Here is a 27,875-nt window from a genome sequence, read left to right as displayed (position 1 = left end):
TCGAAACAAGTTGTGTAATACAAAGCTCGGCATATTTTCATGATAAAAGACATATTTTCTGTGTGGCTATCAGACATGGGGTGATTACTTTATGATTGTAATCGATTGCGATTACGATTACTTATGAATGACGCGATTACGATTACGATTACGATTACAGCAATATCAGGAAGTAGTCGATTACGATTACGATTACATTGGAAAAGTAATCACGATTACTCACGATTACATTTATTTTGCATCTTAGAAGCTATGTTGGAAGACAATATATGGATTGCACTGAAGAGGCCTAATGAGACAACAAACTCCCTTTAAAAGAGATCCGTCATTTGCTTGTTGCTTCATAATGTACCCATTTCCCATTTTTAAAGGGGTCAATTTATCGCGCCCAATGATTTGCATTCTTGCCAGGGCCACAATTACCGCACCCCAAATTTCCCAATATGGTGGCCCAATACTCAAAAAGTATTTCGTAAACTAACATAAGTTTAGAGTATTTTTGAGAGATCTAATTAACTTGAAAATCCTCTCTAGATCAGTGATTCCCAACCGCGGCTCTGAGAACACCATGCGGCTCCGAGCTAGCCTACTTGCGGCTCCCATTGACGGTGGAAAATCCAACAAAAATATCATAAAATCAATTTAGAACAAACAAAAAAAAATTGATTTGCAAAAATTACACTTGCTTGGCTTGGAATCTGGAGTTTATAATTAAGGGTCGAGAGCAATTCCTTTGCTGTCGAGTAGCGATTCTCTACTCAGCAACGATTTCGTTACTCAAGTCACGTCAAAAAGTATGCTCACACTCAAATGCGTTTGGATCGTCACTCAAATTTAAGTCTGCTCATCATCAGACTTGATTAAGTGCAGGTGGTGTTGCAACACGTTTTACAAAGCTATCTGACCATCAAACCGATGGATTATTTGACTTGATTGTTAAGTTCAACGGCCGCATTGACGGAATGAATGCTTTTTTCCCCATGATGAAAATATTTTCAAGTCCTATTGTAGTTAATCTGGCCACTGACCCTGTTAATTTACAGCTTGAGTTGCTAGACATGCAGTCAGATATAAAGACATGAGCATTTGTTTGTGCTTCTCACGAAAGGTTTTCTTCTAGTCTGCTACGCTTGAGCCACTACAATATCGTTTGATTATATAACAAACCGGAGGTCACGAATTAACAACATACACTAAAGTAATTATAACAAGATACCAGAGGTTAGAATTATGAATTACGTGCCCCAGCTTTACAGGTAGGTAATTCTGTGGCGAGATACGCAGTAGTATAATCCACGGCTGCAACGCCATTGGGTTGCGGGTTCGAGTCCGACCGAGGTCGACTTCAGAAATCCTTTCTAAGTGTTGGAGGTTTATCTAGGCTCCTCCTCGCCGCCTCTTCCGCGTAAGCGGTGTCTTACCATAAACCTAGAAGTGGGCCGTGCTACAAGTCGGCAGATACGGAATCAAAAATGAAGAAAATCGGCCTGGTGTAACTGACCGTTGTAGTCGACAAACACCAAGATTACCTCAAACAAACAAACTCTACAGGTGAATCTGACCATCGGGGGCTGAGAGAGGATTAAAAATCAATAGTAATATAATGCAATTATTGACGAAATTAGGTCTTCAACTTGCGATTACCACCCTATGGGGGACGAACTGCTGTTTTGGTCTTAATTCCAGCTACAGCCCATGTTAACATGATACATAGGCCCATGGCCATGGCCACGCCAATGTTGAGTAAAGATTGGCGCCCGTTTCAAGTAGAGTCATATGAGAATAAGATGAAGCGAACATAAAATTCTGCCTTCAACTTAATACAGATATTGTACTGCAAGCTGCCGTTACGAGAAACGGCAAAAACGGCTCGGTTTTGATATATATATATCACCAGCTGTTGATTTTTACTGCTTCGTTGTGGAAATCGCAATGTTTTATTTGACGAGTACAAAATTTCAAATCTTGATGTACGTACGTAGCCTACTTGATAGGCCTACTGCTCGCCTAGCAGCTACGGTCAAATTGCGTTTAACTGAGCATAAGCATAACCAAACATCAACCATAAGTTACTATTTTAAAGTAGGCAGAGCGGAGATAAATTATCCTGCTGCGAGGTAGTGGCGTGTGGAACGTGTTGATAACCTGATATATATCACGACGGGCGTTCTTACAATGACACTAATGTGCGACGTATGTACATTGTACAATTGTACATCGAATATCTATTTACTGTGGATACTTCTTACGCAATGACGCGCAAAGCTAATAGGCTGCTTCTGACGTAATAATGAGCTGTGGCGTTTGAAAATCAGACGTGTGTGCTGTCTCGAGCCTGGTATAACATCTTTTCCTTGTTCACGAATGTTCAGTTTATGTCACAGTCCCTCCAAAATAAAAAGTAATCGTTCTTTCACAGAGAAATCGATTAAATATGAGAAGTAGTCGATTACGATTACGATTACTTCGGTATTTTTTCGAATGTAATCGATTGCGATTACGATTACTTGAAAATGCTGTAATCGTCGTAATCGATTACGATTACTAATCGCGATTACCCCATGTCTGGTGGCTATAGTAGGTTACCCAGCATAGTGGCCTTGGAAATCTACAGAAAATTGCGCTACGGGCGAACAAAATTTTTGCAAAAAGTTCAACAAATATTACATACATAAAAACAGATTGCTCTGGTACCGCGGCGACCCAAAATTATATCTTTTGCGATCCATACTTTAAGAAAAAGGAGGAATAATTTGCGTTACAGTAACTTGCAAATGTGAGTCTGTAATGATGGAATTTACTACTATCTTCGTGCCCAGTGCTAATCAAACCGGTATTACAAAAATATGATGACTGTTCAGTGTTCACAAAAAGAATGCAGAAAGTGAATTTTTAAGTCACTTTTGTAACGTGTCGCGGCCTCCGACGGGCTAATCCACTGTAAGCCTTCCACTACACCCGCTTTCGAACTAGGCTTCAGATTACGGAATAATTATAGTGCGCAAATATTAATTCACTACGGCCGGTGCGAGAAAAAGTTATTGTAAAATCTACGATTAGTGGTGCGTCGTAAGTCGAACAAGTTTTTACAATTGAGTCACAATGACAAATGTTAGGGAGCCACTGCACTTGAATTTATTATCAGTTTTTTTTAATTGTTCCAAAGCAGAAAAAGTAACAATTATGTACGATTTTCATGCGCACTTATCCGGATTTTCATCCACACTAGTCTAGCGCAATGCTATATTTCCATATGCGTGCGTATACTTTCCCACGTGTTGAAAAGCACTGCTCTAGACTTATCATACCTCAAAATGCTGCAGGTGTTGTGCCAAGTAGCCACCAACTCGTTCAAGACCCGTAATATAGTAGGCTACTGTATAATAGAATCTAGCAAGCACAGAAGTCACATTTCATTCGAAAGAAATACAAGTTTCGCGGTCCGCAATCTGACAAGTTTGAGAGTCACTTCTCCAAACGATTCCGCAACACCTATACTGCCGAACAGCTGTCAGGGGTCTTTTAAACTGATATGTCATTTTTTCTTATCATAAAATAAATAAATATCTCTCCGATTCCCCTACAGCTGAACCATTGCATCAACTGGGGTTCTACTTTCTACAGTTCGTCGGATGTCCATAAAAAATTAAAAAGGTAGGCTACTGGCCGGGTAGGCCTATTTGATATCACGACCCTAACACCCCTATAAGCTTGTAAAATTGCAGTATGTATTCCAGTGGAATACTCAGCCCTCTTCTTACAGACCAAACAGTTTATTGTTGATGGTCTAGTTTCCACCCTTGGAGTGTGAGCATCACTGCAGAATGACAGAGTCTTCATCCATCTCTCCATAAACTCTCGGAACCCGGTTTTATGTTCGGAACGATGGGAAATCACCTAGAGCAGGAGCATTAAACTCAACTTCGGTCGCGGGCCAGAATTCAAGTCTTTTGATCGGTCGCGGGCTGAACCACTCAAATCATGCGAAAATGTTAGTCTCACCCTCTTACCCCCTGTTTTTCACTTTATTACTTCATTTTCAAGTCTATATTAAATTATACCTAATGCTGGGTCATATGGGCTATTTTGTAGCAACACCGTTATTAGCGATCTACATTATTGGAAGAAAATACGATGGTTGGCAGATTGTATGAAGCTATAAATCCCTAAATCAGTGGTTTTAGCGACGATTAAATTGACATACTTCTATGCTTCCTTTGTTTTAGTCACAATGCAACACAAAAGACGTGTCTGCAAACGCTGACGTTGGAATTTAGTCCATTATTTTTGAAGTACCATTCGGTGTTCAGGGCATCTTTTGAGTCAGAAGTTTTACGGCTGTAAACTATTATATTTTGGATGTAACCTGCATATAATGGTTTTGTATTGGTGTTTTTGCTTTCGTGAATAACTAGGCCTCTACTTATTTGGCAATTTTCCCAGAAAAATTTGACCTCAGTGTGCACTTTCCTGCCCTCTCGGAATTTGGTGTCAATGTCACTGACTTGTTCCTTATTGGTGAATTGATTGCAACCCCAATTCTGCCGTCGTATATGGTTATAATGTTGCCTGTGAACATGTTCAACACTAGCTGTTTTGAGGGAATATTTATTGAAAGTTGTTCCGACTAAAAATCTCAAGATTTACTAGAAATGTGCTGGATAATCCAATAATTTTCAATCTAGTTAAAATTGATTCGCGGGCCGCATGAAATCGTTTGACACGCCGGATGAGGCCCGCGGGTAGTTTGTTTGACACCTCTGACCTACAGTAGGCCTATACCGTAAAATACATTACCAAAGCGTAATCACTAATCAGGTGCTCTGGTAAAAGTTCTGAGGATATAACTACCCGAATAATACCTGGTAAGATTAGCGCTGTACATGATGATTTCACTGCTCGAGTTTAATGACTCGTATCGGTCGGTATCTTCGAGTGGGCCTACCGAAATTCTAGATCTTTTCCCCCTATATAAAATCGTTCATCAACAAAAATCATTGTTTCGGCATTTTATTCTGGGTCTTAAACGTTGGTCTGCCCGAATATATCGGAGAACGATGCTAGGCACATTCATGGAGACGGCATTCCCGCGAAATACCTGTCGCATTGTTACAGAACGCTATGTCGTAATAAGTGTTGAAAAATTTGCAATTAGTTCTGATTGAGCGTAACGTAGGCTACATTATTCACTTCGTGATCATATATAAGGTACGCATTCGAATTCCTCAAGCCTGTAATGGTTATCACACCACGACGAGGAGTACCAGAAATGTCGACGCGATTATAAGCTTGATAATTCATTCAGATTCGACTGAGCAAGGTTTTGGATTTTTCCTGGCCCTGGTAATATACTCTTTAATTTTCGTAAAATTAATCTTTCGACTAACAAATATAAATAAGGTAAGACATGAATCGGAAAATTCCCAGCATTTCATAGAAAGAGGAACCATTTATCTGCGACACGTAGGCTACAAAGTAGGGAATCAGCATCGTAGGTAGCAGGGATGCCTATTGCATTTTTACCTATCATCTTCTTTTCGATCATATCTCTGAGTCAATCAAATCAAACAAATTATAACTTCTCTCCACAACGCATTCGGAACTTGATAGACACAAACAACGGAAACACCATATCTATATATGATAAATAAAATAAATTCAAACGCTATAATTAAAATTCGGCACAGGTTGCTACATTTTCAGTTCTTCCTTTTCTAGAGGCATCGATTCCTGGGGATAACTGCAAATCGATAAAATCGCATGTTTCTAAATTCTTGAATGATGTGCTTTCTCGTGAAACGATTAGGGAACACTAATGGAGGGCAAGTAGGTTTAGTCGCATCGAGATTTGTGTTAATGCAGCGTAAGGATATTTATTATCCGTAAATTTATGTCTTCGATTCGAATTACGGTCTCATATCAATAACATTATACGTCTATGTTAAAGTCGCGATATATGAAAGGAGATGGATCCATTAATCCGAAAGGAAGTCATTAACAAACTCCGAATAGAGGATTGAAATACATTCTAGGGTGCAAAATTACCTGTTTTTGTGAGTGCAAGATTGACATGGTCCCGTGATCTACGTGTATCATCACAATTAAATGGTATTCACTGCAAAATATATGTGATGAAATGTAGGATATCTCCGCATTACTCATGACCAGGAACGGAAAAAGATGATCTACATATGGTTAATCGATTACTGTGATTACACAGCAATTTCAAAATGATCACAGTGTCAGGAAAATGGAGTTACGGGCGTAGGGGAGATGTGGTACCGATGGATCACTGGGACCGAAAATACTTTGAAAATTCTCCATGATAATTCCATGATTGCACTCCGTGAACTTGTCTACAATTGCATGCTGGCAAAATCTTTCCTCACGTACAAAAAAATTTGACGTGCGCGAGCAATGGGGTCTCTCACAGATGATTTTTGTTTTAGGGGGTGTAAACTAAATTTAGATCGACATATACATTTTTCTTTGTAACCTTCAACACGAACAAACCAGCAATCATTTTTATTGTGAAGTGTAGGGCTTGTATCAGGCTATATAATGGCACCTATTATTTTTTTCAGTACTTTCCTTGAGTGGACTTTTTTCGATTTATGTATAAAATTCGTAGGGTGGGGACCGATGATACAATAGCCAAATCAAGCAAAATAATCAAGCATACTAATCACGAAACAAATGAAACATGCCTACGTATAAAAAATCTTTATGTAATAATTGCATATGATGTTATATCGCTATAACGAGGTATTTGGAAGTCACACTGTCGATTTCCAGGCAATATGTATGTACCCTCAAATTTATAAGTCCGAGCGTAAATCGAAACGTGATTTTATGACAACATTTGAGTTAATATTCATTCTATTTTTTGACAGTTGCGACCAAACATTCTTCTTTGGCTTGCTGTAGCTTAGATTATATTACTGAGAAAGAAAAGTAGTCACATTTGAGTTTTTTAGGGTATATGTGTCATAGGTCCCCGGGTCGTGTGTCATTGGACCCACCGGGTGGGGACCGATGACACGTTCGAGCAGCAAATTTTGAACGTCCATTAATATTTTTTGAGAAGACGGATATTCATGTATATGTGCGCGATAGGTAGAGCTTGTATCAAAGTGCTGAGCCAGCAAAAGATCTGCTGTTTTCGGCTGAACATTTCAGGGTCAGCGATCATTTTCCGATTTTTGATCCATCGGTACCACATCTCCCCTACCCCTTGACTTTTCTTGCGTAATCATAACGGTGTACGCATACCCCAGTTTCAGAAGCCCTGACCTATAGCAACGCAAATACGAAGAGCACGAAACTTTCGTTAAATTTCTAAGGGAACATTAACATGCGATTTTACCGTCTATTGCAACAAAAAGTAATAAGTCAATGCATATGCAAAGTACATGGTAAGTATTGCATGTCAGTAAATATGTAAATATTTTTCAACTTTGAACCCGGATGCAAAAATTCCACCGCGACTTCCAGCTCTGACATGCATTGCTGCTACAATACGATATTTAACGTTCTAAACCAGCGGTTCTCAACCTTTTTGGACATGCGCCCCCCTTGGGGATGGTCGAAAATATTGCGTCCCCCTAAACTTTTCGCCATGTCAAAAAGAGCACATCATCTAATACAGAGGTAGGCAACCTTTTTGCTAATCACGGCCCATTTCGATTACTTATGTATCCTACGGCCGCATTCCAGGGCATAGCCGTCATGAACTAACTGGACGCGAAATACCTATGTTAATCTGTCCATATCTATTGCCGGTGAACTTTGGAGTCCGGACTATAATACTTTTAACAAAAGCCTTTTGTACGTACCGAAATCGCGAGTCGCAATGTTATGAATAGATGCTGGGATTTTTCAGATTCACGAATGAATTCCGTAATTAATAGTAGCAGTATCACATATTATTAACAAATATTTATCCTCTCTTAGCCCATGTGATCAGATACATCCAGAGGTGGTCAAAGTAGTCAATACATCTACTCAAGTAGAAGTAGAAGTAGCGACGAAAAAATTCACTCAAGTACGAGTAGAAGTACTTCTTCCATAAGCAACCTAAAACTACTTGAAGTAGAATTGACTGACTCTGAAAGTACTCAAGTAAGTAAGTAGTTGTGAAAACGATCCTAATTCGTTCACATGGATTGTAAAAAGGTGCAAATTGAGCTATGCGATAGGTGACGAGCTTGATTCATATCGATGCATACCAGCAGGTATCTAATTTTCGATAGCTTAGGTATTCGTCCACATCATGGGATGAAAATGATATTATTGATATGGAAATCCTCTGTTTTCTCGAACAGCACGTTTTAGAAAATAGCATGGTATGGAGCCATTCCCCATATTATAAGGCCCGTAGTTCAGTCGAAGAGCAATGCGGAGAAGTTGTATAGGATACGCTGTAAACACTTTGCGCGATTAGTAAACGTTAGTAAAAATTATGGTGGACCGTCAAAATGCCATATTGTGTAGCTTTATTTCCAGAAATTAAAGGCATTTTTACCCTTGCTTTTATACTTCAACGTGTATGCTGTACAAGTGTACATACAAAAGAACTGATATTAATTATAACTCAAAGTATATGATACTGGGAATTGAAAGTGAAATATAAATACTACTTCTAAAAGCAGAACATGTATTTCATGTTTTTAGTCCAGAAAGTTTCAAAGGTGATATGCTGAAACAGCTCTAAAACTAAAAAAAAAGTCAGAGTCCACTTTTCCAGATTTGGACACGCCATGGACATGCTAGATTATGATATGACAAGTAAATGCTAGATTGCGAAACATCAGTTTCAAACGTTATGATGAGCCATATATAATGTGATGGATTATTTGATATGGACGAAGGGCGACAATGTGGTGTGAACGGAACTGGGCCAACCCTCTACCTAAATTATATTCACCGATACTTTCGTGAAATCATACTGGCCACTCCGTATCCACTACGCGCGAAGCGCGACCAAAATTCTAGGCTTTAGTAAACTTTTATGAAAATTAAAGTTGACACTCCGTGAAAACAGCCCTGAAATTCCTCAGGCTATCTTTCTGATTGGAATATTGAACTACTTCTACTTGACAAACTGAAAATAGCGAAAAGTAAGTAAGTAGATCACAAAATATTAGGAAGTAGAAGTAGAAGTAGCGAAAATCAGATCTACTTGAGTAAGTACCAGAAGTAGAGGAAAACCACTTGAGTACTTCGAAAAAGTAGAAGTACTTCGTTACTGACCACCTCTGAATACACCGGTAGGGTTCATTGAGGGAGAGCTTTTGAAAATTTAGGAAAAGTCATAAATGATAATGCATCTTCGGATGGGCCAAATGTTATAAGTCACTTGGTTGCACGCTGTTATTTCTTGACCCCCGATCAGGATTGTCGATTGTATCGGTAGTGGAAATATATTAAAATCGCCCAAATGTACCATAAACAAATTTCTTTCGTGAGGAGCACACGATTCCGATTCCAGCTCAGAGTAGGCTTACCATACGTCCCGTTTTAGGCGGGACAGTCCCGCTTTTTAACGTCTTGTCCCGGCGTCCCGACCAGTCAGCCAAACGTCCCGCTTTTTAAGGCCGTAAGGGACTGCTGAACTAACAACATTTTCCAATTTTTTTTATTGCAGAATCCTAAAGTATGAAACTAGTTCTTTTCAAAAATGTATTGCTTTTGTCTGATTTCGAATTAGAAGTATGTTAAAATACGATTTGAAATCAACCATTTTCGTAGAAATTCACACCCCATACAAGTTCATTTATTTGAACTCCCTCAAAATTGTTATAATCCCTCTGCCGTAAGCATTACCGGTATTTGCCACAGAAAAGGAGAGGCTAATACGCCCTACCTACATCTTTACCACCCCTGACGACGTGAGATGCTATGGTAGAGTTGCTTTGGACTGAGTCATATTTATGTTACTATATTATTACCCTCTGCTTATACTATAAATTATTTTGTTAATCTTGTTTCGTTATTATGACTTTACCTTTATTTATACTTTATCTTCCCATAAGAACTCTTTATCCTATATTCTCCCAGATTTTATGTTACATAATATCTACCCAAAACACCCATGCTTTGAATTCTTGTCGGTAGGGTCAAGCCCGCCTATGACAAATTACGGATGAAGATCCTTTGGCTAAAACACCAGAATGTCTTGTTCACTAAATTCCTACCAATATATATATCTTAAATGTATATATTATATCATGTCTTAAATCTGAACAAGAACTGTGGTGGATCCATTGTGGAAACTCTGTACTACGCCATTAGTTTTTCTCGCTATGCCTCCTTCGGCAGCTTAATATTGTAAAATTCTGATCTGGGCCACGGAACGTTTTCAAATTGGAGGCGGAGTCGCTAAAAAATGTGCTTTCAGTCCCGGTTACACAACACACAGCCACATACTCCTGAACCGGAACTTGACAACCTCGGGTCTATGAGCAAAGCGTTGCTAGTGTGACGTCATACTCCAATTTGAAATCCACTAGTGGGCGCTAAAGAGTGTCCCGAATTTGGGTTGCTGAAATATGGTAACCCTAGCTCAGAGTATAGATAACTAACCTACGGATAGATAGCCAACAGCCGTCGTCACGCTTGCTTGCTCGGAGGAAAATACTGCTCAGCAATCTTAACTCAACGTAATTGCCAATCCCATAGCTGACGACCCGAGCGCTCAAATTTAACAAAGTTGATCTTATTAGAAAGCTACTGTCGCACTGATTCCGAAAATATACATTAAACTTTCATCAAGGCAAAAGAACCAGCCCGAAATAGCGTTCAAAGTCTGAAAATCGGCATTGTTCCAGGCAATCGCATGGACGCACCACAATGACCATAACAATAACCCTTGCGTGTCCTCGATTGTTCAGAACAATGCCAATTTTCAGACTTTGAGGTGTATTTCGAGGCGGTTCCATTGCCCCAATCGGATGTGAATGTATATTTTCGGAATCAGTGCGACAGTAGCGTTCAAATAAGATCAACTTTCTTCAATTTGAGCGCTCGGGTCGTCAGCTATGGGATTGGCAATTACGTTGAGTTCAGATTGCTGAGCAGTATTTTCCTCCGAGCGAGCAAGCGTGACGACGGCTGTTGGCTATCTATCCGTAGGTTAGTTATCTATACTCAGAGTGAAAAGGGCGCTACTATTAATATCGAAAAATTAAGTTATGTTTAATTGCGCGGGGTGTGAAGAAAATTTCAAGATGAATTAAAATCTCTCAAAAATTTGGGAGTGAATTCGAAATTTCAATTTGCATGTCGACGGATGCCAACACATATCAATTGAATTAGTTGTCGACCGCCGCACAAATTCCCATCTACAGCAACAGGTTGCCCTTCCGTGATCTAATAGTATGCATAATTACATATGGTATGTCTTACGCCAAGTTTGAATCCGCATTCCATTTGTTGAGTCTTTAACATTTCTGACAAATTTCCCCAAACTTGTTTGAAAATAGAAATAAAACATTGAACAGGACATCAAATTATTTCAAGGTAGGTTGCATAATGCACGCACATATAGATTGGGTAGGTAGGTTGCACCCAATGCTGGTAGTGACTGCAGAGGGCACGGTATCGTTCGGTACTGCCATGCTAAATTTTTTCAGTTTTGGAATTGAATAATTGCGTTTTTAGGGTAACTTAACTGAGGGCGAAACCGGGCAACTTATATTGTATTTAAATCTGTGTAAGGCAGTGCAGTTCGCCAATTATTAGCAACAGCTACCCAGCGCACCGAACTTTAAGCTACTGCCAAAGCTATGAAGTAATGAATGACTTACACGTGGGAATTGCTCCAAATTTTCAAAGAATATCAAAAATTTGCGCAAATGAAGTTGAAATCAGCCTATACTCCGTTGAGCGCGACCGCTGCAGTTAGAATTTGGCGAGATTTCTTGAATACGAAATAAGTGTCATCTTTAACAATCAGCTTCTCAGAATGACTGTGAAGCACATTTTTAGTCAGAATTCATACAGACGTGGTCAATTTCGCGCGCCCCCCTGAGAGCTTCCCGCGCCCCCCAGGTTGAGAACCCCTGTTCTAAACGCTCCCGTGCTGCCAGCACCCGAGGTTCAATGTGACATGTCGATAGGATATAAAAAGAGAGCATAAACTTTAATGCACACCTGGGCATTGTCCGACCCCTTAGGCAAAATCCGACCTGCGATCTGCAAAGCGATTCTGAGCGGCCCACGAAAAGTTCCTTGGGATTTAGACTATAAAATATATTTATTACTGTTAATGTCTGGAAAAAACTACTACTACTAAACAAACTGATCCGCAAATGCGTTTACTTTGTACGTCTAGTTTATTTATGTACCGTGATTACCCGACGCAACGACCAACGGCCACGCAGGCTATGTCAGTAGTTATCACATACCACAATTTAGAGTAGCTATGGATGGAAAATACATATCAGCTACATCAGTAAGGGAATGTATTAGCTCATACAACACCGTCGGTTTCCGAAATAGATAGCCAGTTTCACTGTAGGCTGCTGCGATTGTCCGATTGTTAGCGAATAGTCAGGGAGGCAGATTCGATTCACCTGGCCATTGCTCTCTCTGCGATGCCATTGTACGTAATAAAGCGGAATTTCAAATTTCTTGACGATTTTGAGGGGGTTCGGTGCTTTAATATTCGGATTTTCGGAATCGTTGCGACAGTAGCATTTGATAGATATCAGTCATTACGAATTCTGAGCTGTTTATGATGGATTGCATTAGTCGCAGGTGAAGCACGACCCGCCAGTGCCTCACTTCTCTTTTCGCGCTGTATTTTTGAACAATAAATATGAAAATTGGCGATATGTTGGATGAAGAATATTCCAATTTAGTTATTAATGGACATCGACGGTAAATATCATAGAAAGTTTTCACAATTGTCTTCACCCATCCAGGCGACAGGTGAGGCAGTGCCTCACTTCCCTCCTCTGACCGCACGTCACTCGAGCTCGAAGGGGCCCAAAATTATTTCGTGAATGAACACAGTAAATTAGAGAGTATTTTTTTGAAACTTCATCAAATTTTTGTCGCGCGGTGCGCGATTTCATGTTCCCGAATATCTTCGTTATTGGGTACCTTTCCCTAAGAAAAAATACACATGATTCATAGAAATGGGCATTTCGGCGTCGGCCATTACCGCGCCACGACGCACCAATACATATGAAGTTTTAGGCCATGTATCATGCGACTCCGAGAAGTGAGTCAGAATGATCGGCAGCGAGAAAACCTTGACCGAAAAGGACTATCCTTATATATTGACAGAAAACTATATGTTCAATTGTCCATAGGCACCTAAATGGCTGGCGCATAATGTTGTCCTGTCAATCTGAACCCCGCAAGACAAATGCCATCCAGTAGAGAAGAAATATTTGCCAGTGAAGAAATCGTGTGCGTCTTGGGGTTTAGTGCGCTTACGCGGCGATTTCAGTAGCTTTTGATATAGCCAAGAAAACACCTCACTCAACTCTACCGGTAAATCTTTCTACAGAGAGGATAAAAAAAAATTACAGCAATATATATGCAATTCCAAATATTATTGACCGATCGTGACGCGCGATTAGGCGACATATACTGTTTCACTAATGAGTAACGTTACGTATAATAAATCTCGCTCACGTGTAGCAGTGCAACCTAAATCCTGATTGGGGGTCTGGTTTGCTTTATCACCCTATAGGGGCCCAAGACCAACGTTTGGGAGGGGGCTGACGAAGTGCTGTTTCGGTCCTGGTTATTACTCTGTGCGTATTCCTAATTTCATATTTGCGAGGTATCTCATCAACAGCCATAACCTTCCATGCCATCAAACTATCCATTGGGATCGCAAGCATTCTGGCTGATTTTCCGATAGGACGATAAGGAGGGAGCAACATTTTTCACTATCATAAAATGGGACGACTTAAAAAAAGTTTGAGAACCACTACTCCAGGATTAAAAGACTACTCCAAGTCGTTTCGGAACGCTCCTATCACTCCATTATATCGCAATCTTGCGGTGTTTTGGTTTGATAACATTTTAACACTTTAGCTGCCAAGGCCTATTATGGAAATTGCCAGTAAACGCCAGCGAACAATGAATTTTCGACTAGTTGGATATTTCGCTGGAATCGGGCGTGCTGATAAGTGCAAACCTTGCGCAACTTATGAAAAAAAAATTTTTTTCCAACATCAAGGAATTATAAAAATAATTCAATTTTTTTTGCTGCTCATTTTATGAAAAGCCACCTAGTGGTCAAACCAAAAAAAAGGTTGACCTATTGTATGCAAATGGGATTTAAAAAAAATACTTCCGGCAACGAAAATGGGGGTTTATGACAACAAGCCTATTCAGTAGCCTCGGATACAGCCGTAATCCGGGGATAGAACCAATTCCGGACTTTACTGTAATCATTTCAAAAATATCCTAAATATAGGATCGCTGGCAGTTTATGGGATTGAGTAAAATCCTATATTTAGGATTGTTGGCAGTCAAAGTGTTAATAAAATGATGAGGCTATTTGCATTACATTCTTTGAGCACTATCCAACTTGCACACAATGGTTTACCATTGGCGTTTTCGCTTCTGAATAACTAACTACCTTTCCATCTATGTTTACCAGAAAATTCTGCAATTTTTCAACCTTTTACGAATTTGGAGTAGATATCGTAGACAACGCAGCATTGCCGCTGGACAGTTACAATATGACATATCAACACGTATGCTATTTGCCTGTTGAGGGTTTATTCACGTCAATGTACTTCAACCAGTGTTGGGATCAAGTCCATACCTTCGAGTCATGAGTCATTGCACATTTTGACTCGAGTAGAGTCAAATCAATCGATTTTCGAAGGTGAATCGAGTCAAGTTACATCACTCGATTTTTGGAGGTGACTCGAGTCAAGTCAAGTCAAGTCACGAGTCAAGTCACAATTCAAGTCAATTTGCCTTTTCAAAGTATGAGGCATGATTGATTACGCCATTGCATTTTGCTAGCTGTCTGAAATACATATTGACAGGGCATTGATTCTGAACCGATGAACGAATATAGAGTTAAATATACACGCAAGAAAGCGCAGTACATATACGTAGAACTGTTTAACCATATTGTCCTGGTTTGAACACGAGCAAATCTCACGGCTCAGTGAAATTGGTGTACGTCACACTTTCCATTTGGCTGACGGTAATTTTTCATCGCTTGCCGGAGCATTAAATTTGAAAAAACGGGTATCAATCGAAAGCTTACGCGGCACTGATTGCAAAAATATAAATTTTATTCTGCTCGTGACCCTGCAACCCCCAAAATCTGCCCGAATGTTGCTTTGTAACGGAGTTTGGTATTGTGACGCAGCCATGAAGTCTGAACGTTTTTGTGTTTACTCGGCATTGCTTCGCGAGCCATCTGTTTGACACCCCTGCATTAGAGGCTCCAGAGTGCGAATTGACTGCTCTGCACCACTCTACTAGATTCATTAAGATGAATACTATGGGCACTCAAGTCGTTGTGCCAGTGCCCACTCACAAATATTCAACTGGGATCAAAGCCCGGCATCTCTGAGAGACATTCGTTCACAAAGTCCCGACGCTGATCGTCATTCTCCCAACACACTTCACTCTCCTCGTCGCTAGACTCGTGGAAATCTTGTGGAATATGAAGTTCACGCAAATCTTCGTTCTTCCAATATTCAGCTTGCTTATAATCCCACAGAAAATCGCCTGGAACCTTCCGAAACGCCATGAAATGAAGATGCTTATCCTTGCTGTACTTGACTCGTTGGAAACCGATTCTTTCTATGGCTAATTTCCAACGTTTCATGCGTGCGGCATTTCTGCAAAGTGTTATGTCTTCTTGTTGTGATTTGATCGAGTTTCTTAGGGCAAACATACACTTACTTGTTTTGGTGACTCGAGTCCGGTGTGATGATGAGCAATAGTCCATCGGTCTTCAACACCTTGAAAGTAACACTGTGGTTTAGAGCAGTGGTTCTCAAAGTCAGTGCTAGGTAAGAATTGGGCCACGCTGAGAGCAAACGTGGGTTTATGGACTATGAGAAATGTTTTGAGAAAATCAGTAAATTAATAGCTCTCTCTGTGCATCAGAATCAAATTTATGAATATGAGGTCAAGTCATTCGCGGTCGTACTAGGTATATTCAATCAAAAATCTTCACCAACGTTCCCCGCAGATGTTCATTGTTATGCAACATTGACTTTTTGAACTGACCAAACAATCAATCAATCAACGAACGATGTTTTAATAAATGAAGTTTTAAGCGCATATCGGACCAAACCGAAGTACGATCAGTTGGGAGAAGAAATTGGCTCGTTTGATTGTTCTCACTGATTGTGTCTGTCTTAGAATACTCACAAAATTGGGACTATATAGATGTGAATTAGATCAACACAAAAAGTCTACCCGACAATGTGGTGATTGGGTAATGAACCAAACTCCATTTTTCGAGAGTAAGAGAGGGTTATGGTAGAGTTGCCATACGTCCTGAATTTCCCGGACATTTTCCGGAATTTCATTGTTTAAACTGCGTCCGAGATAAAATTCTGAAATATGCCCAAATGTCTGGAATTTTGATGGCTTGAAATAGGATCAATTTTTTTCTTAAATCAACATAAAATATAATATTTTTGGGCAGATTTATTGTCTGCGCTGCTCACGATTTTAGTGTCGCATTCATTGATTTTAATATGGGGACCACCACCCTCACAAAAAATGCAATCTAAAATAAATAAAAATAACCATCATTTACTGAAATAAGTCTAATTGTAATCGCAATTATAGAAGGGGATATTCCTAGAGTTAGTTAAGGTCATTTGGATGCTTTATTCAAAGATAGTGGTTCTAAACCGGGGTCGCTAGCCTTTATTCTGTGGTTCACGAAAATGTTGAATGTAATCAGTTTCCAAAATAGGCTGAGAGTAAGTCTGGGCAAAGGTGCTGGGCCACGAAACATTTTCAAATTGGAAATGGAATCGCGACCATAGAAGGTTGAAAACCACCGGATATGCAGCCTGCTGGTGCGGAATGGCATTTAGGCTCATAAATAGTCTTGTGCGTGTGACATGAACATGACTTTACGATGTTCATCTGCATTTTCGAAGTCATCATCTTTCATCAGCTCTACCGCTAACTATGATCATTTGGGCCGAGGATGAAAATTTTATAGTGATATGATTATCAAGATATTTCATACACAAAATTTAACGGCCAGAGGAATATAGGAGCCAGATGCATATAGTACCCCGTTGAAGGACGCCTGTGTATTGTAGTTCTGCGCTTTTGATTCCGAGTTAAAGTAGTAGTTGAATTGAATACCCTATGGCCCCATGATCAGTGTTTATTTGGGCCAGAGGGGGCTGAAAAATTGTTGTTTCGTTCCTAGTTACAACACACTCCTGATCCTACCGGCTCCTGATCCGTATCGTGACTACCTCTGGCTGATAGGCAAATCTTTGCTAGTGTGACGTCATATTGGCAGACAATGTATCATACCTCATTTTCAAATCCACTAGTGGGCGCTAATAAGTGTCCGGAATTTGATCCACAAAAATATGGTAACCCTGGTTTACGGGGCGTTGGATACCTGCTTTGCGCCCCAGGGGGGTTGTGTAAAAAATGTTTGGGAAACACTGGTTTAGGGAATCACGATGCATTTTGAATACCGGTACCACACTCAATTCAAATTTAGTGACGTTACATGGGAGCCGTGAAAGCCAGTTGTACAATCCTTAGGTTTTTTAAAATCTGAAACGATTCAGTGCTAGTTTTTAACCCTCGATTATTCTATGCTGGCTAGTCAGTTGGAGACTAGTCAGAGTCATGCATACCTGTAAACAGGAAATGAGCTGGAAGACCTGGCTATCACCCGCTGATAAGCTAGCCAAGAAGCATTGACCTCAGTGATGCGACAATGTTTTTCTTTTGCTACGAACAGCGTTCTTTTTCCATCAAGTGATTTTATTTATTGAAAGTGGCACATTATAAATGTTTGAATTTCACTACAAAGAGACTTGCTTAATCGTACTCATGTATGGGCCGTGTGATCCAAAGAGGCTGCAAGTCAACTGGGTGCCCTAATTATTTATTATCCTCATTCTTCACCACACGATTAAGCATTAGGCTTTAAATCGCGATATTGCTGCATGGTATATTTTCTGGGGAAAAATATTGGAAGAGAACAAATTGTTGCGTTAAGTAGGCTAAATATAAACTATCAAAGATGTAGCAGTCTAAGTAGTCCTACCTTGACTCCCCAACCCATGGACTCCGAGTCGTATTTGACCCAATCATGCAACAACTCACCCTGTGTGCTTTTCCACACATCTGCCATCGCACAAAGGGAGACGGAATGTACGTCAGAAGGAGCGAGAAGACAACGACATTGAAATACTCCGCAGGAATTGTTACAAGTTGAATCTTGTCACCGGGTATGAGAGCAAGGGTTTTTCCATCAGCAATCGTCTCGACTCCGGCCTTCAGGAAGTCACATTGGTAGACAGTCTTGAAAAATTATACGAGATATGAGAGTATATTGACGAAAGTGAGAATATTTGAGGACTTGAGCTTGAAATGTGTGATATCTTGACGAAAGTTTGCTTAATAGTGAGGTAGTTAAGTACCAACCTACTCGGTAAAAAATTGCCAAACAAGGCAGATGGAAATTTCATAATGTAAGGAAACATATACCATGCAGTGCGGCAGTCGTAACCTTGCAGATTTGTCCTTCCTGAAGACATCTTTCGCCATTGTTTGATTATTCAGAAAGTAGTATGGTCGTAACCAAGTCACAAGGCTCCGAGTCACAAGTCTATCTCACTTTTATAGCATTGACTCGAGTCAAGTCGAGTCATTTTCAATTCACCACCGAGTCAAGTCCGAGTCCAAGTCATTGAGCAGAGGGTGGAGTACGAGTCATGGTATTATGACTCGAGTCCGAGTCCAAGTCATTGTGTTGACCGCTCAGTTTTCAGTTAAAGTGGTCAGTACCAATAGACGAAATATAAATGGTGTAGTTATTTAAGTATTCTTTGAAATTACAATAAAATGTCGGTCTCGAGTCATATGACTTGGTCAGAGTATTGGACTATGAGTCGAGTCCAAGTCGATTCAATACACAGATTGACTCGACTCGAGTCATTACAACTCTGTAAAGTAGTCCACGATTATGAAAAAACTTTGTAAACTCTAAAAGTTCTTTTTTGGAAAATATTATTGGACTCATATCACTAATAGTAAAATTAGTTCGGAGTACTGATATATGTAGGCTAATATGCGCGTAGGATAAAATAGTAGTTCCCAACGAGTGGGTCGCGAAGATGGGCCGCGAAGCTATTTCAGGTGGTTGCGAAGTATTTCTAAATTTTACAGTTTTTTATACAATATGTCGCAGAGCAGGGGTGGCTACCTCCAAACGGGTCGCGGGCCACTTATCAAATTTCGTATGGGCCGCAAGAATTCAATATCGGGACAAAAGAGATCACATAGTTTAGCAACCACATTTCAAAACTTTACTTCAGTACAATGTGACGGTCTGGCGGTCATCGTTACCACAAAGGTATTATTATTATATAAGAAATACAGATACGACAAAAATCACGATCATTACTGTCATTTTATTTCGAATTATGCCTGCGCAAAATACTTGACACCGCTTTTCAGCGACTAACAAATCAATATTGGGGCTAGCGAGAGACTGTAAGCTCAACTTTAGAATCAATAGTACCCTAAGTTCTATGTGTATACAATACATTGTTTCTTTTCTCATTAATTCATTTTTACTCGTTTTGTGATATCTCACTATTGGTCGGACATGAAAACTTGCTAAAAAGCAGGTCGCGAACTGAAAAAGGTTGATAAGCACTAGGCTGAAGACAATATCAAAATCCATATATAGAAGCATTCACATACAGTAAGTAAGACCACTAGTTATACAATCGTGAAAGAATGCAAACCTTACAAGCAGGCTTCAGGTCGACCGCTACAGTAAGGAATTCATTGTATTTTCTGAAAGGGTCATAGCAGCTTCCGACATCTAGAAGATCCAACTTCTTGTCCACTATGAAGCTGAAATGAAAATACTTCAAAATGTGAATCTTATACATGATAAAAACAATAACTCGAACGGGCTAGTAGGAAACGATTGCGTTTTAAAGAGCATTGGATTTTATTATATTCTTTATTCACAGTAAAACTGGTAGATACACACATAATCCGGGGAGCAACCTGCCCCCAAAGGAAAATGGTGAGATTGGAGTAAATTTTTAAAATTTCAGTAATACATTCAAATTGTTATTCCTATGCAATACACGGAGAAGTCAGATTACAGAATTGCAGCAGATGAAGAATTGGCAAGGGTTACAGAGCAGAGGTAGAGATGATTGAAGATGAAGAATCGAAATTACAGAAATTATGTTGTGATTCACAAGTGTAATTTTAGTCCAGTGGTGCATTCAAGGCCTTCCGAAGAATGTGCACAGTGCCCAATAACGTGATCTTTTGGATCATGTCGAATCGAACGTTACCCGGAATTTGTTGGATATGTCTCATGAGTTTTTTGCTCACGACCCCTGTAGCGCCAATGACTATCGGTACAATGTTTATTTTGCATCGCCACATTTTCTCACATTCCATTTTGAGGTCTGCGTATTTGGAGTGTTTTTCTGATTCTTTTTGCAGTAGGTTGTGATCAGCTGGGACAGCCAGTTCAATGAATAAGCATTCTCTTTTCTTTTTTTGTTTGACGATTATATCCGGGCGGTTGCTTCTGATTTCGCGGTCAGTTATTACTGGTACATTCCACAGAATTTTTACTTGTTCGTTTTCTGTCACTGGTGCTGGGATTTTATTATATTCTTTATTCACAGTAAAACTGGTAGATACACACATAATCTGGGGAGCAACCTGCCCCCAAAGGAAAATGGCGGGATTGGAGTAAATTTTTAAAATTTCAGAAATACATTCAAATTGTTATTCCTATGCAATACACGGAGAAGTCAGATTACAGAATTGCAGCAGATGAAGAATTGGCAAGGGTTACAGAGCAGAGGTAGAGATGATTGAAGATGAAGAATCGAAATTACAGAAATTATGCTGTGATTCACAAGTGTAATTTTAGTCCAGTGGTGCATTCAAGGCCTTCCGAAGAATGTGCACAGTGCCCAATAATGTGATTTTCTGGATCATGTCGAATCGAACGTTACCCGGAATTTGTTGGATATGCCTCATGAGTTTTTTGCTCACGACCCCTGTAGCACCAATGACTATCGGTACAATGTTTATTTTGCATCGCCACATTTTCTCACATTCCATTTTGAGGTCTGCGTATTTGGAGTATTTTTCTGATTCTTTTTGCAGTAGGTTGTGATCAGCTGGGACAGCCAGTTCAATGAATAAGCATTCTCTTTTCTTTTTTAGTTTGACGATTATATCCGGGCGGTTGCTCCTGATTTCGCGGTCAGTTATAACTGGTACATCCCACAGAATTTTTACTTGTTCGTTTTCTGTCACTGGTGCTGGGCTGTAATCATACCAATTTTTTGTCGAAGTGGTGATGTTAAAATGTTTGCATAATTCAAGATGAATGTAGTGACCAATCCTATTGTGTCTCCATGTGTATTCGGTAGCTGCAAGTGCACCACAGCCGGACATGAGATGTGCTACAGTTTCATTTTGGTTGTGGCACATTCTGCATTTGCCGTCCGTGTTTTGCTTCAGAATTCTTTTGCGATAGTATTTTGTAGGAAGCGATTGGTCTTGTGCTGCGAAAATGAATCCTTCGCTTGCCGGTTTCAGGCCAGAGCTGGATAGCCAGGTCCATGAAAGCTCGTCTACATGGGGCTGTGAAGTTAACTTCTTGTGCTGTCCATGAAGAGGCATCGATTCCCATATCGTTTCTCTCATTTTGAGCATTGCATTTTTGTACTGGACTCGTGCTGCTTTTGCTATTGTTGTGGGTTTGGCAACAGCGTTTTCAGCAGTGTACAGGTTAGCTGTTTCCATGTTGACTTCTCTGACGTACTTGTCGTGACGATAGCTCAGAGATTTTGTTTTGCGCTGTTTGTCTTCCTGTGCAATGAGTATGCAGTAAATGTTTTCGCTGTTGTTGATGTACTGTGACAAGCCGATGATTTCTGTTTTGAAAGTTTGTTCAATTTCTTGTAGTCCTCGACCACCTTTTTTTCTGGGGATGTACAGTCTTTGTGTATCAGATTTTGGGTGATGCATGTGGTGCATTGTCATCAATTTTCTCGTCTTTGTATCCAATTTTTTAATTTCATCTTTGCGCCAGTTCACCACACCAAAGCTATATCTCAAGACAGGCACTGCAAGACTGTTTATGGCATTGATTTTGTTTTTGGAATTGAGTTCAGTTTTGAGAATAGACTTGAGCCTGCTAATGTATTCCTTTTTCAGACTTGATTTCATTGCAGCATGTTTAATGTTGTCGCTTTCACAGATCCCTAGATATTTATAGTGATCTTCGGCATTCATTTCTGTTATGGTTTCACCCAGTTTGAAGCTCATGTCGCCAGTGCTGGTGACTCTTCCACGTCGTATGGTAAGTTTTGAGCATTTATCCAAGCCAAATTTCATTTTTATATCTTCCGAAAACTCATGAACAATTTTCATTTGGTTATTCAGGTCTGCATCGGATTTCGCGTACAGTTTCAGATCATCCATGAACAAAAGGTGATGAATCTTTTGACCTTCAGAGTTTGCTGCTTTTTTCATCACGTATCCTGTTTCATTTTTTCTCAGCAACTCACTGAGTGGAGCTAAACTGAGGCAGAATAGAAGTGGTGAGAATGAGTAGCCTTGAAAGATACCATTCCTTATCTGAATTGTACAGGTTTCTGTTTCGCCTTGGTCATGTTTGATCAACAGTTTGGTATCAGACATGGGGTGATTACATCACGAATGTAATCGATTGCGATTACGATTACTTGTGAATCCCGCGATTACGATTACGATTACGATTACAGCGAAATCAGGAAGTAGTCGATTACGATTACGATTATTTTTCAAAAGTAATCACGATTACTCACGATTACATTTGTTTTGCTTCTTGGAACTAATTTCAGAAGAGATATTTGAAGACAATATAAATAAGGCTTGCGATGAAAAGGTCTCATGTCTCCATGAGATAACAACTTTCTTTATAAATCATACGTCATTTGCTTGTTACGTCATAATGCACCCATTGCCCACCTTTATGCAGGACTATTCGTCGCACCCAACGATTTGCATTCTTGCTAGGTCCGTAACTGCCACACCCCAAACTCCTCAATAGGACAGGGAGCGAGCTCTAAGGGGACTCAGAAGTATTTCGTAAATCAACGTATTTTGAAGAGGGTTAATTAACTTGAAAATTTTCTTCGAGCTTCGGGATTTAATGTCTCTAAATAGCTTGATTTTGAAATGCATACCTTTCCCCCTCAAGAAAAAAAACATGCATAATTTATAGGAATAGGCATTTCGGTGGCGGTCATCACCCCGCCACGACACACCAAACGACGTATGCAATTTCGGCCAACATGCAACTCCACAAAGTGTGCTACCAAAGAATGACCTTGGCCAAAACGTTGGGTATGTGTCCATTGTCAGTAGCCGTGCTCTGTGGGCGTGACGAATAGTCCGGTCCTTCCAATCTGAGCCCCAACAATGCAAATGCCACCCGGGGCACTCACAGAGGAATGCAGACATGACAATTTGTGTGTGCGTCTCACGACAGTTTTTCCTTTAGTCTGCTACGTTTGGGCGACTACAGTATCTTTTGATTATATAAAAGACGGGAGGTCACGAATTAACAACATACAATAATGAAATTATAACAACATACCAGATGCTATAATTATGAATTACTTGCCACCAGCTCTACCGGTCAATCTGAATGAATAGCGATATAATGCAATTACTATTGACGAAATTCAGTCATCAACTTGAAAACTGACCCCCCTATAAGGCCCCAATACCCAGGGTTGTAATGACTCGAGTCATGACTCGACTCTAGTCGCGATTTTTTGGTGACTAGACTTGACTCGAGTCATTTTTTGTATTGACTCGACTTGCACTCGAGTCATTTTGCATGACTCGAACCAAGTCATATGACTCGAGACTAGAACGGCCAAGACAGACATTCCATGTAACTTCGAAGAATAGTAAAGTTACCACATTATTTGTATTTCGTCTATTAGTCCTCATACTTGGAAATAGGGCTGTAAACTGTGAAAACTGATGAAATTTACTATATTATGAATACGAGCCATTCTATATCACTAGAGCAGAGTTGAAAAAACAAGGGTTGAACCGGATTGATCAGAAAACTGAACTGTGAACATAACGACTTGGACTCGTACTCGAGTAAAAAAATATGATTCGGACTCGACCCTATACCAGCTGACTTGGACTCGGACTTGACTCGGGGGTGAATTGAAAATGACTCGACTTGACTCGAGTCAAAACTATAAAAGTGAGATTGACTTGTGACTCGGAACATTGTAACTTGGTTATACAACCTTACCAATGCCAACGTTTGGAGTGGGGGATGAATTTCTGTTTTGGTCCTGATTGTACCTACAACCCACGCTAACATGGTGTATAAGCGGGTGGCTATGGCGACAGGTGTAAATGTCGAGTGAAGAATTGTGAAATAACGATTGGCGCCCGTTTCAAGTAGTGATATGAGAATAAGATAAAGTGAACTTAAAATTCTACCTTCCACTTAATACAGATACTGCAAGCTGCCGTTATGCCGTTACGAGAAGCGGCAAAGAACGGCTCGGTTATGATATATAAACGCAGATGTTGATTTTAACCATCGTAATGTTTTATTTGACGAATACAAAACTTCAAATCTTTGTCCGGTGTACGTACAATAGATACGTATACTACATAGATAGGCCTACTGCTCGCCAAGCAGCGACGGTCAAACTGCGTTTAACTATAAGCATAACCAAATATCAATATATAAGTTACTATTTGAAACTAGGCAGAGTGGTGATTATTATATTGCTGCGAGGTAGTGGCGTCTGGAGTTTATTGATAACCTGATGTACAGCGTGGCTTACACTGTTCTAACAATCACACAACAATGTACATCGAATATATATTTACTACGTGTTGATACTTCTTACGCAAGGACGAGCAAAGCTAATACTTCTGACGTAACAATGAGTAGTGGCGTTCGAAAATCAACCGCTTGCGCCATCAATAACCTGGTATATTATCTCTTCCTTGTTCACGAATGTTCGGTTATGTCATATTCATTGTACAAATAAAAAGTAATCGTTCTTTCACAAAGAAATCGATTAGATATGTGAAGTAGTCGATTACGATTACGATTACTTTGGATTTTTTTCGAATGTAATCGATTGCGATTACGATTACTTGAAAATGCTGTAATCGTCGTAATCGATTACGATTACTAATCGCGATTACCCCATGTCTGTTTGGTATGCCAATTTTTCATTGAATCTTCAATAAATCTGATGATCGGATTATATTCTTTATTCACAGTAAAACTGGTAAATACACACATAATCCGGGGAGCAACCTGCCCCCAAATAGAAATGGCGAGACTTGAGTAAATTTTTTAATATTTCAATATACAGTCAAATTGTTATTCCTATGCAATATATGAAGAGGTCAGATTACAGAATTGCAGTAGTTGAAGAATTGGCAAGGATTACAGAGCAGAGGTAGAGATGATTGAAAATAAAGAATCGAAATATATAGAAATTATGCTGTGATTCACAAGTGTAATTTTAGTCGAGCGGTGCATTCATGGCCTTCCGAAGAATATGCACAGTGGCCAAAAACGTGATCTTCTGGATCATGTCGAATTGATTAGTTTTATATGCCCGAAAAGCAACTATAAAGAAGCAAATGAGTGATTCTGATTTGAAGCTTAGCAATATTACCAGAAGAAGAACACGGCGTCAATTAGACAGTAGGCCTACATAGTAAATTGAAGTCCAATATCACCATGCTACACATATGCCATCAATTTACCTTGAGCCTGGATCCATCTCATGTGCAGTCCCGGTGTGTTTATCAAAAGGATTCGGCCCACAATGAAAGTCATCACAACCATCAAGATAGTGACCTTTCCTTCTGCGATCTTTGTCCAGAATTTTTTTCAAACCACCTTCTCGAAAATATTCACGGCAGATGTCTAGACACCACTGTAAAATGATGAATGTTAGGTATATCCACTCCAAGTGATTCATGAGAATTGCATTAAGGGGAACATAATTTCTACCTATATTATGGTATTAGAGTAAATGAGTTACTGCCTATTATCAGTATTCTTGTGCTGTAAGGGCATTTAAAGCTGAGGTGCTAGAAAAGGATGACCAACTTATAAAATCCTAAACCTTAATTCTGTGTTTGCCATCGCAATCTTCATCCCATACCATCGTGGCCAAGTCTAACATTGATTTTGCATACACATTCAAAGCTTCATCGTCCTCACTGTGTTCCTTCCATATTCTGTCAAAATCATTGCCTGGAAAAGAAACATGCATTCTTTCTAGAATATCGTCTCGTCGATAAGATGTTTTGACTAGAAACTCGCCAAAATATCCCAAAATGTGACCTATCACATTTAAAAAGCTTGGCAAATGAATCGGTCGGATTGTATATTCATGAAATATAGCAAGAAGCAAAATTTATCTATAACCAGCACATCCTGTGGTACTGATGCAAGAAATGATGTTTGTTGTAATGTTTAGATTTCAAAATAACTGTGTTAACGATAATTGCAAAAGTTCTATCTAAATTGGAAGTGAAGTAATGGCCAGCAGAAGTTCAAATGGCATGGAGCGAATTGTTAATATCTCAAAATAAGACATCTTACCCGCACGATATTTTTTCCGCAAACTTTTGTGAACATGCCTAATACTTTCAACGAATTGTTCCTTGTTAGCCGACATTTTTATAAAACTTGCTGGCAATAAAGGAATATAAATCACATTAAATCAAGGTAAATGCAAATTGATAATTCATAATGTTATTAAGTAATTAATACATTCATGCAAATTCCTGTAATTACTTTGAGATGGGAGTTAGCATTTGTTATATCATCTTATATTGAATATTGCTTTCAATATTATATTCATGAGTTGGAATCCTAGTAAGTTAAGCGTAATATATTTGGTGTGCCAAGAAGGTTCTCAACATCACACCTGTGTGTAGTCGGTAGAATCTTTGCTGTGCACGAGACAGGAGACACAATTTCAAATTACTTAACTCAGAAGACTTTACATGCGCCACTTTGTAAGTGCCATTTAGAAGTAATTCGCTACTGACCAGTGATCACCTCTGAGCAACACTATCCCTTCGATGTCTAGCCAATGCGTAGTAGTAATATTTCAAATTTCATGATGAAATGTTCTTCCCGGTCCTCTCAAAACTCGACAATAGCTCTCTTCGGCTGTGTTGTTGTTGCAAAACGCAAAGCTACTCTAGATATCAATGGAGCCCATTAACAACAGTAAGAGTAAGACATAAAGTTTGCTCTTTGTCGGTAGAGCCCACTGAGCCTAGCGAATGAAAGAAAGAGAGAGAGGCCCAGCACGTACACGAGATGGACCAAGAAGAAGTCTCCTCCTGGAAGAAGATCTAGTCTTGGCATGAATTATAATAATAGACAAATACTTGTAGGCTACATGAACTTCTTTTGCAGCTCTATGCCTGCAGGCGCCTGAAAAAAAATGTGATATGTCTCAGAATTCGCCATGCATTTAGAATCGCTCGTCGTATCTTGAATATTGAGAATTGATCAGTGAATATACTATGCAACATTTATAATCATACGAATAATCCGTGAGTAATCATGGAATTTCAGATCAAAATCGCAT

The 27,875-nt window shown here is 39.6% G+C and overlaps 1 protein-coding gene and 1 long non-coding RNA gene across 2 annotated transcripts in view; one reads left to right on the top strand and one right to left on the bottom strand.

Moving 5' to 3' along the window:
- LOC145447143 (uncharacterized) overlaps nucleotides 1-27,875 on the top strand; it is a 307,246-nt gene that overhangs the window by 156,490 nt on the left and 122,881 nt on the right. The gene's annotated exons all lie outside the window — the stretch shown is intronic.
- On the bottom strand, nucleotides 14,729-27,047 carry LOC145447133 (S-adenosylmethionine sensor upstream of mTORC1-like). Its single transcript, XM_080325553.1, has 7 exons — nucleotides 26,873-27,047; nucleotides 26,391-26,521; nucleotides 26,026-26,198; nucleotides 19,968-20,079; nucleotides 18,319-18,516; nucleotides 15,898-15,956; nucleotides 14,729-15,833 (listed from the first exon to the last, which is right to left on the bottom strand). The coding sequence occupies exons 1-7, from the start codon at nucleotides 26,946-26,948 to the stop codon at nucleotides 15,533-15,535; spliced, it is 1,050 nt and encodes a 349-aa protein (XP_080181679.1). The 5' UTR covers nucleotides 26,949-27,047; the 3' UTR covers nucleotides 14,729-15,532.

This window comes from Botryllus schlosseri, chromosome 9, assembly GCF_051294905.1.
Source record: "Botryllus schlosseri isolate E-star chromosome 9, Bs_hap1, whole genome shotgun sequence".
Taxonomy (NCBI): domain Eukaryota; kingdom Metazoa; phylum Chordata; class Ascidiacea; order Stolidobranchia; family Styelidae; genus Botryllus; species Botryllus schlosseri.
Note: the sequence above shows the minus strand (reverse complement) of the source record. Positions and strands in the feature narration are given on the sequence as shown.

Excerpts from the sequence above, each read along its gene's own strand:
- LOC145447133 (XM_080325553.1), bottom strand. The coding sequence starts at position 26,948 with ATGTCGGCTAACAAGGAACAATTCGTTGAAAGTATTAGGCATGTTCAC. Across the intron at positions 20,080-26,025 it reads GAGATGGATCCAGGCTCAAG|CTTCATAGTGGACAAGAAGT; the intron begins GTAAATTGATGG and ends TTTTCATTTCAG. Across the intron at positions 15,834-15,897 it reads GACTCGAGTCACCAAAACAA|AAATGCCGCACGCATGAAAC; the intron begins GTAAGTGTATGT and ends AACACTTTGCAG.